Source organism: Nicotiana tabacum, chromosome 4, assembly GCF_000715075.1.
Source record: "Nicotiana tabacum cultivar K326 chromosome 4, ASM71507v2, whole genome shotgun sequence".
NCBI classification, from domain to species: domain Eukaryota; kingdom Viridiplantae; phylum Streptophyta; class Magnoliopsida; order Solanales; family Solanaceae; genus Nicotiana; species Nicotiana tabacum.
The window spans coordinates 40,836,172-40,853,016 of NC_134083.1; the positions used below are offsets into that span (position 1 = coordinate 40,836,172).

The 16,845-nt window shown below is 35.6% G+C and overlaps 1 protein-coding gene across 5 annotated transcripts; it reads right to left on the reverse strand.

Annotated features, from left to right (window-relative positions):
- Positions 1 to 2,803: 2,803 nt before the first annotated feature.
- On the reverse strand, positions 2,804 to 6,063 carry LOC107788601 (cytochrome P450 71A3-like). Of its 5 annotated transcripts, none has more exons than XR_012708639.1 (4): positions 4,877 to 6,063; positions 4,077 to 4,417; positions 3,892 to 3,996; positions 2,804 to 3,316 (listed from the first exon to the last, which is right to left on the reverse strand). XR_012708639.1 is itself a non-coding variant. In XM_075251741.1 (3 exons), the coding sequence occupies exons 1-3, from the start codon at positions 5,768 to 5,770 to the stop codon at positions 3,309 to 3,311; spliced, it is 1,428 nt and encodes a 475-aa protein (XP_075107842.1). In that variant the 5' UTR covers positions 5,771 to 6,063; the 3' UTR covers positions 2,804 to 3,308. The 5 variants fall into 5 exon arrangements, 3 of the variants coding, with proteins under 3 accessions (XP_075107842.1, XP_075107841.1, XP_075107843.1); XR_012708638.1 differs by having other exon boundaries at positions 3,808 to 3,996; XM_075251741.1 differs by having other exon boundaries at positions 3,892 to 4,417.
- Positions 6,064 to 16,845: the final 10,782 nt, after the last annotated feature.

Consider the following 16,845-nt stretch of genomic DNA (forward strand, 5'->3'; position numbering starts at 1 on the left):
TTTGTGCTAAGAACTAGGAAGATATAGAAAACAGTGGTAAGTTGCGTAGTTGAATTTTTGAGTTTGCCAGTATAACGACCTGGTCAATCGTTTCGAGAGTTGTAGCCTCATTTTTCCCATTTCTGCTTATTTATATGTTGTCCAGCTGTGTTGAATTGAATCGAGTTGGTAGGTTTGGGTTCGGAGTAGTTTTGGAATGAAATGAATACTTAGTCTCTTAGTTAGAAAGTTAAGTTAGAAAAGTCAATCGGAAGTTGACTTATGAGTAAACGAATTCAGATGTGAATTTTTATGATTCCGTTAGCTTTGTTGGGTGATTTTTGACTTAGGAGTGTGTCCGGATTGTAATTTGGAGGTCCGTGGTAGAATTAGGCTTGAATTGGCGAAAGTTAGAAATTTGGCGATTTTGGTCAGCAGTAGAAAATTAGGTATCGGGGTCGGAATGGAATTTTGGAAGTTGGATTAGGTTCGTAGTGTCATTTTTGATGTGTGTGCAAAATTTGAGGTCATTCGGACATGGTTTGAAAGGTTTCGGCTTCGTTGGCGAATTTTGGAAGTTTAGAAGTTCTTAGGCTTGAATCCGAGGTTGATTTGGTGTTATAGTATTGTTTTGGGTGTTCCGAAGGTTCGACTAAGCTCAGGTAGTGATATGTGACTTGTTGGAATTATGGGTTGAGGTCCCGAGGGGCTCGGGATGATTTCGGATGGGTATCGGGGAGTTTGGAAGTTGGAAAATGCAGCTGAAGCTGTTGCTACTGCTATTTTCGTCGCTGGTGCGCAAGGGGGTTCGCAGGTGTGGGCAGTGCTGGGATAGGCAGGATGCGCAGGTGCGAGAAGGATATCGCATCTGCGAGCCCGCAGGTGCGAGACCTGGGGCGCAGATGCGTAAGGAAGGAAGAAGGATGGCTTCGCAGATGCGGCGTGTCACGCGCAGGTGCGCAAGCGCAGGTGTGACAGGTTGGTCGCAGATGCAGAACCTGGGCTCATAAGTGAGTTCCACACCTGCAATGGAGTTTTTCGCAGATGCGGTTGCGCAGAAGTGAGAAAGGGTCCACAGGTGCGGAACCCCTGGGGCAGAACCTATAAAAGTAACCCTTCGCGAATGTTTGCCCTTTTTCCACCATTGTTGAACGGTTTTTGAGCTTAGGGCAGTGTTTTCCAAGGGAGAAACAAGAGATATCACTGAGGTAAGTTACTTGGGTTTATTTACGCGTGTTTTTAATGATTTTCTGCTGATTAGCCATGAAATTAGTAGGGGTTTAGGGTGAAATTGAGGGAGTTAGGTTTTGAGTTTTGGAGAGTTTTAAGTAAGGATTTGAGGGACCAAACGGAGTCCAATTTTGATGAATTTTATATGGTTAGACTCGGGAGAGGACGAGGATTGTTATTCTGCCATTTTTGACTAGTTTCGAGATGTGGTCCTGGGGGTCTGGCTTTAGCCGATTTCGGAATTTTGGTCTATTTATGTAGTTTTTATTGTGTAATTCGATTCGTTAGCCTATGTTGATAGTAGTATTCTGATTTTGGTTAGATTCAGAGCTTTTGGAGACCGAGTCCAGAGACGAGGGCATCCCGGAGTAGGATTTTACGCTGTTAAGGTAAGTAACCGTTTTAACTCTGGCTTTGAGGGTATAAACCCGGAGATTTGACATCATGTGATTGTTTGGAAGTGATGCCCATGCTAGGTTAGGACGTGTGGGTGTGCACCGCGAGGTGATTCAGACTTGGTCCGTCCCATGAGGCTGTGAGACCTAATGGCTATTATTTGTGGTTATGTGTTTATTTATTGTTGAACTTGTTTGCCTTCATGTTAGAGATCAAACTTAGGCTTTATTCATACTCATATTATTTGCACTCAGTCATAGATATTATTGTACATGTTTACGTCAATCCCTATTATTTTGCTGATATGATGTGATACTTGACGTGGGCTGTATTTCCCTTATTTGTTTATGATGGTGAGGCTAGAGATGTACATGACTGAGTGAGGCCGAGGGCCTGTTGTGAGTATTTGATTGAGACACGTGAGGTGTCTGTGCAGCATGTGAGTTGTCCGTGCGGATTCGGGTATTGATACCATAGCGCGTGAGTTGTCCGCGTAGAACGTGAGTTGACCGTGCGGATCCAGGGATTTAATATTATGGCACGTGAGTTATCCGTGCAGCACATGAGTTATCCGTGCAGCACGTGAGTTATTCGTGCTTAGCGCTTGGGCTTTGGGATCCCCTCCGGAGTCTGTACATACCCCCAGTGAGCGCAGGTACGTATTGAGTGTTGAGTGCGATTGCCGAGAACCGAGTGCTGAGTGATGGAGTGACATTGCTGTGAGGATTCATTGCTTTTGTTGTTGCTGCATTTTACCCGTTAATTTCTTTGTAGCATTTATTGAGTTGATGGAATTTACCTGTTTATTTTTGTTTATTTTAAATTGTGATAAAGAAGTAATTTAATTATTTTACTTAGCTCATCACTACTACTCAGTTCCTTAGTTATTTCTTTTACTACTGAGTCGATTGTACTCACACTACACCCCTGCACTTTATGTGCAGATTCAGGTAAGTTAGAGCACGGCAATCGTTGAGTTCAGGCCGGCTATCGTTAGAGACTGCAAGGTAGCTGTTTGCGTCTGCAGGACCTTGTTACTCCTTTTATCATTTCTTATTTTGGACTGTATTGACAGTTAGACAGTTTTATTTCTTAGTTCATAGATTTAGACGCTCATGACTTAGTAACACCCCGATGTTTGGGGCTCGTTTTCATATTTTCTATAATTATATTTAGAGTTGATTTAGTTTATGAAAAATTCAAATGTTGAAAATATTTTATTAAATTCTTATAATCGATTTAGTAGTAATATTTTGGGAAATAGGCTTGCCTTGTAACACGATAGGCGCCATCACGACCATGGTTAGATTTTGGGTCGTGACATAGCGTGAGTATTTGCCATTCAAAGCAAAGCTGCAGATTGACCCTTGAATGATGCACAAAATATTCTAAGAGTTTTAACCCAAGGGGTGCCTCCGAATCCTGCTCAAGAGATGGGCTGGATTCATTTACGTCCTTCCTTTTCGTATTCATAATCAGGGGAGTGATTTGTGGCTTGACTTGATTGATCAATCTTCTGAATCTCCAGATTCCAAATCAATCCTTGAAGTAGGGACTGTCTTTCTATAGCGATTGCGCTTGATCTTGTTTCCTTTTTTATGGCCTTGACATCCTTTGATTTAGCATTGTCCTTGCTGCATTTGATCTTGTTTCCTTTATGATATCTTTAACATATTGACTACCTTTGATTTAGTACTGCTTTCCTAATTTCCTGCAATTAAATAGATACAGTTAGATTTATATTATTGTCATCATTGAAACTTAGGTATAACAAAGTCTATATATATAAAATGTCAAATTCGTTCAAGTAGTACGACGATGATTCATTCTGATAATATTTTTCACGTTAATGGAATAAAGACTTGCTCCTTGAGTCCTCTCTCAAACATGGACCAAGAGCAAATAGATTGACACATAAAACATTTCTATTTTGTAGTAGTTGTACACTGTTGTATGTTATGCAAAAAGATTCTGCTTCAAAAGCCCTGGGCTCAGTTTATCCTTTTCTTCATTTTCTTACAACTGTGGTATTCTGCAAATTTGCGTGCATTGGTACCTATTATCTTCTATCTGTAAAAGTATCAGATAAACTTAAAGTATAAATATCGTACATAGTTTTATTATAACATTCATTTAGAGCTTTTTTTCTTCATCTCTAGCAAGTATTTAACATGGGTGAATATTTCAGAAAAGGCTACTAACTAGAGTAAGGAGTGGCCACTGCTAGCAAAGGTGATTTCCTACGAACAGTGATGCCAGTGCCTTCAGTCATATCCAAATCCCCACCTTTTATCCCTTGTGGTAATGCAAAATTGAACTTGTGCACAAGCCTTGCTAATGCTAGCTCATTTACAATAATACCAAAAGCAATTCCTGGACAGCCCCTCCTGCCTGCACCAAAGGGAATCAACTCAAAGTTTAGTCCTTTGACATCAATATCACTACTTAAAAAAAATCTCTCTGGCCGGTACTTCTCTGGATTTTCCCACGACAATGGGTCTCTTCCGATTGCCCAAGCATTAACAATGACTTGAGTTTTAGCAGGGATATGATAGCCTAGTAATTTTACGTCTTCCAATGATTCTCGAGGGATTAGCAGTGGAACCGGTGGATGAAGTCTGAGAGTTTCTTTGATCACTGCTTTCAGATACTGCATATTTCCTAAGTCGTCCTCTGTTATCTCTGATTTCCCTTGGGCTAATTGTCGCACTTCATTCTGTAATTTTTCCATGGCACTCGGATGCGTCAAAAGCTCTGTCATTATCCACTCCAGAGTTGTATAAGTTGTATCCGTACCAGCAGCAAATGTATCCTATGCATTAAAAAGAAACACAGAGCAATTAAATAGCTGAAGCTCCATTTTACATCCAGAGTTTTCCAATATTTGAATTACAGTCACTATCCATGGGTGGATGAAGCAGTAAAACACTTGGTGCAGTTTCACCATTGCTTTTCTTCTTGAATTAATTAGTATTATTTCACATTCATTGATTTAATTTTTTTGAAGAATTAGCCCAAATAGCCGCCCACCCAACTACTTAAACTAAAAATAGCATGCGAAAGTATGATATATGCATAATTTATGTATTATATGTGTATAATCAATATATAATTTATGTATATGATAGAAAAACTAAACAATGAATATGACCGGCCATTTGTGTATAGAAAATATCAAAGACACACACCATAAGAAATACCTTAAGACACCAAATTTTTATTATGGGGACAATACTAATACAATTCAGGTTTGGAAGTACGAGAGGCTTACCAAGAGAATAGCTTTCAATGAATCCCTTTGAAGAGGATAGCCTGTTTCATCTGCATTCTGAATTTCCAACAAAACGTCCACGAAGTCTTTAGCTTCCCCCGAGCGGTATTCTCCTTTTCTGATATGTTCTTCAATCACACTCTCCAAAAATGTGTCCAACTCTTTTGCTGTTTTCTCCACTTCAGTGTCAAGACCACTAATTTTATTGAGCCATTCAAGCCATGGAATATATTCCCCAACGTTGAATGTACCTAAAAGGTTCACAAATCCATCTAAGGTGGCTTTAGCATTTATTCCACTTTCCCCTTCATTATATTTCCTCCCTAAGGCCACTCTGCTAATAATGTTATTAGTCAGAGAACAGAAAAGATCTCTCAAATCTATCACCGAACTCGAATATTCACACTCTTGTTTGATATTTTCAATCATGTTCGATATTTCTTCTTCTCTGACATAACGAAAAGATCGGACTCTTTTGTTGCTAAGAAGATGAAGCACAGTAACACTTCTTACTTGCCTCCAATATTCACCATAAGGACTGAAGGCTATATCTTTGGAGCCATAAAATAGTCTATCAGCAATGCTGGATTTAGGTCTGCTTGACCAGACGAGATCATGGGTTTTCATGATATTACGAGCAGCAGCAGCACAGGAAGCAACGACCACTGGCTTACTGCCAAAGTGAAGTAGCATTACTGGACCATGTTTTTCTGATAGTTTATGGAGAGAACGATGAGGATGTGACCCAAGTTGGTGCAAATTTCCTATTATTGGAAGCTTTCTTGGAGATGGTGGTAACTTATTTTGGGTGTTTGAAGTAGTAAAGAACCGTTGATGGAGGAAGAAAATGAAAACAAGCAGAGAAATTATAAGAGTGTAAAAGGGGAGATCCATTTTTGTTTGAGCAAGGAGTATTAGAAGAATTCAAGAATTGGGTATAATATATTTGGAGACAAATGTATATAGAAAACAAACGTCATACCTAAAGCTGATTTTGTGTGTTGGCACATATTCGGAAAAGCTTCACCACACAAACTAAAGGAGACGTTCGACCGCAATTATCTGCATTGCATGACAAAAAGGAACCAAGATACTTGCCCTGCTTCTAGCTAGCAAATAATTACATTTTCTTTTTCTTTCTTTTTTGTTCTTTTCATCTTGGTTTCCATATATAATTCCTTTCTATGTGATAAGGAAAATGAAAAAATCCCAATGCGTTCATTTCATATTATATTTCTATAAATAGCTAAATTGAAGTCCACAAAAGTAATTAAAAATTGTATACGATAATGTTCTTTCATTGAGGCACATTGTTCTTCGTTTTCAACGATACATAAGGCCATAAGTTTTTGTTTGCTTTTTTCCATTTTAATTTATATTGATTTTTTTTCATCTTCTACTAAATTGACAAAATAATAATACAATTTCGCAACAAATTTTGGGGCAATCTCTCATTATAGTCAAGAGTGTAATAAGTGTATATTACTCCATATTACACACTAAGATAATAAATAGTCCTTCCCGATAGCGGCATCAAAAATTTATTGCGGTCAAACGCACATGCAAGTATACGCGATCGTCAAGTAATAGGTAATTAGAAGTCAGATGTTGAAACTTATATCCAACTATTAACTAAATTAGATTATCCTAATTATTTAGATAATGATCATACTATATTATAAGGATGAAGATCAAAATTTAAATGTGAAAGACCAAAATGACCCTATAATATTATTGAATTTTTATGCCCTTAAAATTTATATTAATAATACCTTCAATATTAATAAATAAAATAAGTAAACTACAAAAGTTATTTTATAATGTTAAATTTGCCTTGAGATTGTCAAAGAATTAATTAAGGTACATGTGTCTAAATTCTTCGCTTTATAAAGTTAAGCTATTTACGGTTCTTATATTTTATCTTCTCCTTTTATCTTTCTTAGCTTAAATATTCAGATTATTATGATTTCTAAGTGCAATTCTTTTCTTATAAATGCAATCATAATTTAAAGCGTCTTACCATCTATGTACAAAACGATATAAAATTTTCAGTTTTATACTAATTATATGGAATATACGTACAACGTGTGTGCCCAACGACTAGTTAAACTCAAAAGTGGTGATACTAAACTAATTAAACTAAAAAGAAAACACTAATAAACTCTAAACAAAAGTAGAATAGGTTTTTATGTTATCAATATGATGAAAACGATCTAGGATTATGAGCTATCTAACAATCCTATAGTATTCTTCACTTAAATTGACTAATTAATTTATCTAATTTATTAGTTGACATGGTTAATATTGCTCATAAGAATCTATCGAGTTCTTACTCGTTTATTCAAGCTAATCTAACGCCGATATGTCTATGGAGTTAGAATCAATAAGAATGCATTCATAATTTCCGAAATAACCAAGCAAGGCAATTAGCATATGTCTATCCTAACAGCGAATTTGTTCCCCGATGCCCAGATTCAAGAACCTGCTCCACTCAATCCTATCTAGAATTCCCGATGCCCAAATTCAAGAACCTGCTCTACTCAATCCTATCTAAAATTCTCACTTTCGAGTTCATAAACTAAAGGAGACGTTCGACCGCAATTATTTGCATTGCATGACAAAAAAGGAAAACGTAATCTAACTTTAACCACAAAATTTGTTTCGTACGATGTACGTTCACTAGATAGTTGATAAGCAACTAATATACTTGCCCTGCTTCTAGCTAGCAAATAATTACATTTTCTTTTTCTTTCTTTTTTGTTCTTTTCATCTTGGTTTTCATATATAATTCCTTTCTATGTGATACGGAAAATGAAAAAATCCAGCATAGTTATGAACATGTTGTTTGTGTTTTGAGTATTTTTGAAGTAAGGCATAAGTTAAGGGAAGTGTAAGTGATTGCATATGCTACAGTTTAATTGTTGCTATCAACCATGGTCATTGGTGTAGTGTGTCTCGAATGTGTAAATATGAAGTGCTCAAGGATAGTGTAAATTGTTGGTTGACTCGAGGATGAGCAACATTTAAGTGTGGGTTAGTGATATTTAGCTATAATTATATATATTTTTAGTGCGTTACCTACCTTATATTTTGGTGCTTTAATACTAAATTGTACTGTATTTAATTGAGTTTATTTTATGTGTAGGTATTTTATGATGAAAATTGTAAGCAAAGCAAATATTTTGAAAGTATATTATATGTATTTAAATGATTGCATGCAATTGTAGACACAAGAATTAAAGAATTGAAGGTTTGGAGATTACCTATTAGCACTCAAAAGCAACGAGCTTCGAGAGAAAAAGTTAGGCAACAATAAATTGGATAAGTAGGTGAAGCGAGACTTTCTGCTGGCGTTTGAGCTAGCGAGGCACGGTTTGACGCGAGAAGCTTCGCGCGTGACGCGTGATCCGAGTCTCAAGCCTATTTTGTCTTCTTTTTTTATTTTGAATTTGGTTATTTTGTCTAGACATTTTCCCTACACCTATAAATACTCTTTAAACACCATTTCTTAGAGAGATTGGACGAAGGGAGAGCACAGAGCCGCCGGGGAAGCTGGAATTCATCAAATTACATTTTTCTTCCATCAAACTTTGTAAACTTTACGTTTCTTTGAATGAATTATTGTTTTGCTACCATGTCTATGTGGAGCTAAACTTCGTATTCTTGGGTTGTGGTTGTCATGAATGTTGAAATTTATTAATTATATTACTGTTAATTCGAGTTATCATCTTTGGTTGTTTCTCTAATTCTGTGCATAATTGCTTAATTGTTTGACCAGCAGTTGAGTTCTATTTACTATTTATGCTATGCTTGGGAGAGTAAAAGTAGAGAGAGCTTGTTTCTGAACCCGTGGCACGGGGAAAGATTTCGCGGTTAGGTTAACAGTCTTACTTAGTTGAATACCGTATTATATTCGTTCTTGATAGATTCAAAACTAGGAATATAAGGTTGATATATTATGGATAGACAGATAGTATTGTGGGAACATGCTATTTATATAAACGATCCGGTCAACTAGCAATCATAGATAATGTGGATTAACATGTGTAATTACGAACCCAATAGGATTGGCAAACCGACCACAGCCCTGGAATCTTCTTCTCCTTTGATTAAAATCTAACCATAATCGCTTACTCCTAATTAATTTAGCTAATTACTTGTTTAATTTTCGCAATAGTAGTTTAGTAGAAAAATAATATTTTTTTATTATCTTGGACAGTAAACTGACTTTAGTTTGCTTAGTTAACGATTAATATAAGTCTCAGTGGGTTCGACATCCGACTTTCGAGTCACTTTATTATTTAATGGCCACGTATATTTGCATGTACTTGAGAACCAACAAGTTTTTGACTAGTCCGAATTTAGGGAGTGTTACAACTTCATCCTTTATACTTTTAAGAGAATGCAACCCAGCCCTCTGCCAAGAACAAAAGAACACCAACATTTGAAAAATTCTGACCAACATGAAAAGAGAAAAAAACTAGCAAGAATAAAAAAATAAAAATTAAATAGCTTAATTAGCTTCAAGATTAGCTGAAGCCTAAACAGATGGTCAACGAATACACCACATGAATCAAGAAAAATACGAGACAGATCAATTATATTTATTTTTAAAAACAAATTAAGTATTCATGGGGCAGATTAGCAAGTTAGCGTCTACAGTGGGATCAATAATTCAACAAGTAGCTGTATATCTATTTTTTTTAACAGAACAGACGAAAAGTTTTCATCACCCAATGCCTCACGTAAAATATCAGATTTTTCTAAAGATTGCAAGAAATACTCATAACCTTAATAAAGATTTAACACATCCTTGACAGTTATGTATAAAATGAAATCTCCATGACTTAGAACTAATCTCAAACGTTGACACATATCTAGTTTTTCACGTGAAACTAGCCTTAATCCTTTTAGAAAGCCACAACCTCAATGTAAACGAAGCTCTTCCTTGTTTTATTTATCGAAAATGTTGGATTTTCAAGTGTGTAAACTAAGTTTGAAGAAATTTCCTATTTGTTTTTTAAGCTAATCGAGAATCAGAAATTAGTGCTACATACACCCTAAAACTATGTTATTTCATTGACTTAGAATTTGTAAAAGTGTGTTTCTTTTACGTGTGTGGAAGTTTGTCTATTTATTGCAGACGAAACTTTCAAAAGGATAGAGCACAACTGCACAGAGAGATGGTAATCGCGCCATAGGTGATAGGACTGTAGTTGGAAATTATCTCCATCAACTAGAAATTTTGATGTTTCTTCTTGATCCTTTATACTTTGTGAGAATGCATCCCAGCCCTCTTCCAAGAGCAAAAGAACATCAACATTTGTAAAGTTATAACAAGCACGAAAAGAAAAGAAAAACAAGCAAGAATCACTAAAATATTACTAGTGAATAACGTAGCTGAAGAAATGTTAAAGAATTCACCACGTAAATCAAGGAAAATACATGACAGATCCCAATTATAGAATTATTTAAAGAAACCAAAGTATACATGGTGCAAACTTGCAAGTTTGCGTCTAATTCAACTAGTAGCTATTAATTTCTGTAATAGTATGTGTAAACTAATTACTATCTCAAAATCAATTCGAGAAGAAAATGGTGGTGAGAGTACACCAAGTACTTTTTTGCATTCATCATCCTCCCATGGTTAGTACTAACTTACAAGGTCGTTTTTTTTTTAATTGGCTGTTTCTGGCTAATGCATAGGACGCGTTTGCTGCGGGTGCGGATTCAACATATACAGCTCTAGAGTGGACAATGACTGAGCTTTTGAGGCATCCAAGAGCCATGAAAACATTACAAAATGAAGTGCGAGGACTAGCCCAAGGGAAATCAGAGATAACAGAGGATGATTTAGGAAATATGCAGTACCTGAAAGCCGTGATCAAGGAGAGTCTCAGACTTCATCCACCGTTTCCACTACTAATCCCTCGAGAACCAACAGAAGACGTAAAATTACTAGGCTATCACATACCTGCTAAAACTCAAGTCATAATTAATGCTTGGGCAATCGGAAGAGATCCGTTGTCGTTAGGGATGGCAATGGGGCGGGTTTGTGAGTTTACGGTTGGGGGACGGGTTCAATTTTTAACTAAAAACATCACGCGGGGCGAGAATTTTATTTTTTGAACTAACAGACATAAAGGCTAAATATTATATTCTTGAGCGGTCTTAAATAGGAAACATCAATCAAAAACCAAAGACTGTTTTGCTAGCATAAGTTGGAACCAACGACAAACTTTTGGCATAGATTTTAAATTTGCAGATGAAAGTCATTCTAGAACCATTGTAAGTTATAAAAATAATTGTATACGGTAATGCCATTGAAAATACAAATACAGTAGTGAATTAATGACAGAACAATTACATATGAGACAACAATAAGGATTTCCTTCAGCTAATTTTTATTGGCAAAAAAATCACCAAAAAAGAGAGAATTTTTATTAAAAAAATTGTGGGGCGAGGCGGGTGGAGTGTGGAGCGGGTGGACGCAGTGCGGGGCGGGACGGGTTGAAATTGTACGGGTTCAGACAGAACCCGCCCCGCACCTGCACCCGCACCGCCTGCCATTACTAGTTGTCGTGGGATGATCCAGAGGAGTACCGACCAGAGAGGTTCTTGAATAGTAATATTGACGTCAACGGACTAAATTTTGAGTTGATTCCCTTCGGAGCAGGCAGAAGGGGCTGCCCAGGACGTTCCTTTGCTATTGCGGGGATTGAGTTAGCATTGGCAAAGCTTGTGCACAAGTTCAATTTTGCATTACCGGAAGGGTTAAGAGAGGAGGATTTGGATATGACTGAAAATACTAGCCTCACTGTCCGTAGGAAATCACCTTTGCTAGCCGTGGCAACTCCGTCCTCTAGTTAGGACTTCTTTTCTCCAATTTTTACAACTACCAGCTACTACGGTAATAATTTCAGAACCAGTAATAAATGTACTGTTCGACTTCCTTTTTGGGTGCTTTTACATCTGCTTTATTTTCTCATATGTAAGACTTATTAATCAGCCATCCTGCCTTTCCATATCCTACACCTTACTAGAATTTCTTAATGTAAATGGGTGTGTACTCTTGCACTAGATATCGAATGTTCACTGTAATTCTACACACTCATTTCTTCTATGTATGTGGTATCTCAAAGCAGTGACCATAGAGAGCCTATGATATGGCCAAAAAAAACATGTACGTACAAGCTAAGTCCTTATTAATGCTTGGGCACTTGGAAGAGACCCTGCTAGCTGTGGGAAAATTGGAGTAAAAACGAAATTTGTCACACCCAATTTACCCACTTCTTGTGTCGTGCGAGTGTCTGCTTCAACAATTATATTATATTTGTTATAAAATATAGTTCAAAGTAACAATATAGAACAAGGAAAAACAAGCTAAGAGATATAGAGAGAAAGAGAGGAGAGATTCTTATTTTTTCTTCAATTGTGTGTATTTTCCTATCTATTACAAGGCATTTATATAGGCATGAAAAGTGAAGAAAAATATGTCATTGAATATGTCATTAAGCATTTGAGAAGATCATGGAGGAAGAGTAAACATCCACCATAATTTGATTTTTCTTATAACACTCCCCCTTGGATGTCCATAGATAATATGCCTCATTAAAACCTTATTAGGAAAAAACCCTATGGGAAAAAAATCCAGTGAAGAAAAAAGAGTACACATGTTTAGAAATACGTCTTTTGGTTGCCTCGTTAAAACCTTGCAAGGAAAACCCAGTGGGAAAAAATCTTGTAAGGTAAAAAGAGTACAACGTGTATTAACTCCCCCTGATGAGAGCATCAATTCACATCCTTGAGCCTTCGCATCCCAATCTTGTATACTAGTTTCTTGAAGGTTAACGTCGGTAGAGATTTAGTGAACAAATTAGCCATATTATCACTTGAACATATCTATTGCACATTGATATCACCATTCTTTTAAAGATCATGCGTAAAAAGTAACGTTGGTGAAATGTGTTTTGTCTTATCCCCTTTTATAAATCCTCCCTTCAATTGGGCATGCTGCATTGTCTTCATATAAAAATGTGGGTAGTTTGTCACACTTTAAACTATATTTGTCTCGAATAAGGTGTATTATAGACCTCAACCATACACATTCTCGACTTGCTTCATGAATAGCAATTATCTCAGTATGATTAGATGAAGTAGCCACGATTGATTGCTTAGTCGATCGCCAAGATATGGCAGTGCCTCCATATGTAAACACATATCCTGTTTGAGATCGAGCATTGTGTGGGTCAGATAAATACCCATCATCGGCATAACCAACAAGATCGGACTGCAATCATTGCCATAAAATAATCTCATATTGGTAGTCCCTTTTAGATACTGCAATATGTGTTTGATTCCATTCCAATGTCTCCTTGTAGGAGCATAACTATATCTTGTTAAGACACTAACTGAAAAAGTTATGTTAGACCTTGTAATGTTAGAAAGATACATTAGTGCACCAATTGCTCTAAGATATGGTATTTCGGGACCAAGAAGCTCTTCATTATTTTCATGAGGTCGGAATGGATCTTTATTTATATCGAGTGATCTCACAACCATCAGGGTACTCAATGGATGTGCTTTATCTATATAGAATCGCTTTAAAATCTTTTTAGTGTATGCTGATTGATGGACGAAAATTCCATCTTTCATATACTCAATTTATAGACCAAGATAAAATTTTGTCTTTCCAAGATCTTTTATTTCAAATTCTTTCTTTAAATAGTATACTGCTTTAGGAAGCTCCCTAGGAGTTCCAATGATATTTAAATCATCAACGATTATAACAAATTTAGATCCAGATCTTTTTATAACGACACAAGGACAAATTGAATCATTCTTGTACCTTTCTTTTAACAGGTACTCACTCAGGCGATTATACCACATGCGCCATGATTTTTTCAATCCGTATAAGGATTTTTGAAGATTTATTTAATAAATTTCTTGGAAACCTTAATATGCTTCAGAACAATTTAAATCCTTCAATGATTTTCATTATACGCATATCACGTTTTTCTTGTATTGCCAGATTAAAACCTGAAATGGCGACATCCACCACAAGAGAACATGTCTCTATATAATCAATGCCAGGATATGTACAAATTTTCTTGTGACACAAGTCGTCTTTTTGTCTATAGACTTGACTTTTTTTCCGCACAAGAACACATTTATACCTCCACTGGCTTTATACTTTCAGGTGTTGGGACTATCCGTTCAACTTTATATTTTTCAGGTGAAATTAATTTTCATTGCGTATTTTTTATTTGGCCAATCATTTATCTGTCCAAATTTTATGACAGATTTGAGCTCAAGATCCTCGTCAATATTAATAATATTGAGCGCTACATTATATAAACAATATCGTCGACGATCATTTTAAATCGGTTCTACTATTACCCAATAAAGACATAATTTATTGAGATCTCTTTATCTTATTATTTTCAGGTACTTGAGCCTCTCCCATGAGGTCTTATGAAGTGTTATGTCGTGGCTCTCTTCTAGATCACTTGCCTCCTTATTATGACCATCTTGAACATTTGTTCATCTTCTTCTTCAAGGAGTTTTATCTTTGGAATCGAGTAGTCTATTATGCTGCATGCATGCCATAGACTCTATTCATTATGAACTTTATTTTATTTGGAGCATTAGCAGCTGAATATGATATTTAGTTTTGGATCAGCAAATACGCCTGGAAATATTTTGCAAATAAATTATTACTTGAACTTCAAGTTCATTTTTTCTCGTACGAGTATTTATATGTACTCATAATAATTCATTACATGCATTACTTTTTCAACTGCCCATTTTTTCCCTTATTGTTAAGATCACCAACACATATCCCTAGCCTTATTTGGGGACCCATCTTTGTGTATTGTAGTGGAACAATTAAATCATATAACACATTCATATTTCTAGATAAAAAATTATTTGGTTCCTGACCCTGAACCGATTGTGATAGGGAGAACTTATCATAACTTGGTTAGATGTGTACAAGTGTTGTTGTATATTAAATAATACATCACATATCAAATTTTATTTTGGCAGTTTTATTCTCATAACCAATGATTTAGATATAATTGGAAGCATACAATTTCTGCTAAACCGACTTGGATTTAAACTAGTATTATCAAGATAAATCATCATAATTTATATTCTGGAACTGTGCTCTAATAATTTGAGCAATCAATCTTGCAAAAGCCAAAGTGCAAGTTGATAACAAATGCACATGTGACCATAGAATAGATGCATCTATTAAAATCATATAATAGTAAACGGTCCACATGGCAGGTAACTGGGCCCATATATTTATCACTTTTTATTTGTTCCAGAAATTAATGGATTCAATCCCAACCTTAACTGGCATATCATGAGAATAAGCAGCACAAGAGAAATCTTGAAGAATCTTCTATTTCTTCAATATATGCCAATATAATTCTCAATTAATTTTTCGCATCATAATTGAACCGGGATGGTCAACCGGTCATGCCAACTAATATTTGTTTCAGTAAACCTCTAGTTTACTTGTGACATTATGATTCCATCACCATACTTATATTTTTATAGTATAAATAGAAAGAAAATCGGGTAACCTTTCATATTTACCCATTATGATTATAGAAATATGAAGATATTCAATATTCCTTTCATTTATAACCTCAATATGCCAACCACTTTGACTTATACATTTGAAACTCAAAAAGTTTCTTTTGAAACTTTACAATATCAATGTCGTGAATAATTTTATTCATCCGGATAGTAAAAAATTAATTTTTTCGGAGCTCTTAACAACTTTTATACTACAAGATCTTTTGTCACACCATTCATATGGTAAATGTCTCCTTCACGAAGAAAATTATATCATAATAAATTGTCATGGTAAAAATCATCATAAGCAAAATTATTTCTTGTTTTAATTTTGCCTTTAATAATCTTTTATAAGGCACACCAAAATATTTTTTGGCGTATCACATGTACGCGACCAATGACATATTCATGTAACCACACAATAATATTTATTCTCTTTATTTCACTCAAACCTCCCTTAGAGGTGAGTTGTGTGGTATTCATCTAATCATGCATTCCATGTCTTTATTCATTACTTTTATCACATATTGCCACATTCACCTTTAGGAATGGGTCTGCATTCTCAATGTTTATCACAAGCCACATTCTCTTCAAGGAATGTATCATAATCAGCGGCGTACTTTATTACTTTTTATACCAATTTGATGGTAAACATTGCCTTCACATTTTTAAGGACTATTTTGAGAACCCTTACTGTTCTCCTTTTATAATCATAGTGATGATTATTATTATTTTGATCTTTGGAACGCCCACGTTCATTGTTCAACCACTTTTCTTCATTTAGATGTATTATGTGCCGCTACCACATTCACTTCAAGAATGGAGCAAATCAAGTAGGACAATATTCATGCCTTTCATGAAAAATATATTATTTTTCTTTAGTTATTATTATATCATCAATATGGTATAGTGGGACTCAAACCCAATATCTTACCAATATAAAGGCATGTTAGACCATAATGAATTGGGACTTAAACCCAGCTCTTATCATCATGGAGCATCAGGACTTGATCCTGATGTCTTCTCCTCATGGTGCATTGCGACTTGAACTCATTGAAGTTGATATCATTAATAGCAAAGGACAAAAATAATTTCAAATACGAAGGAAATGCTTACCTCTTGAGTTAAACTCTTCATAATGTCATTTGGATATAATCCTCAACAATAGACTTTCGTTTACTCAAATCAGCTAAGTAATTAGTGTCAAGCAGATATATGAAAATACAAAAGAATATTAAAAATTCACATGTGGTCTTTGCTGCAATAAGCTTACTTCAAGATGAAAGTTATATGACCAGAACATTAAGAAAAAATTATGTATCAAACAGAATAATAGTACTACTAGTTATAGCAGAACCTTTAAGTCAATCAGGGAATCAAAA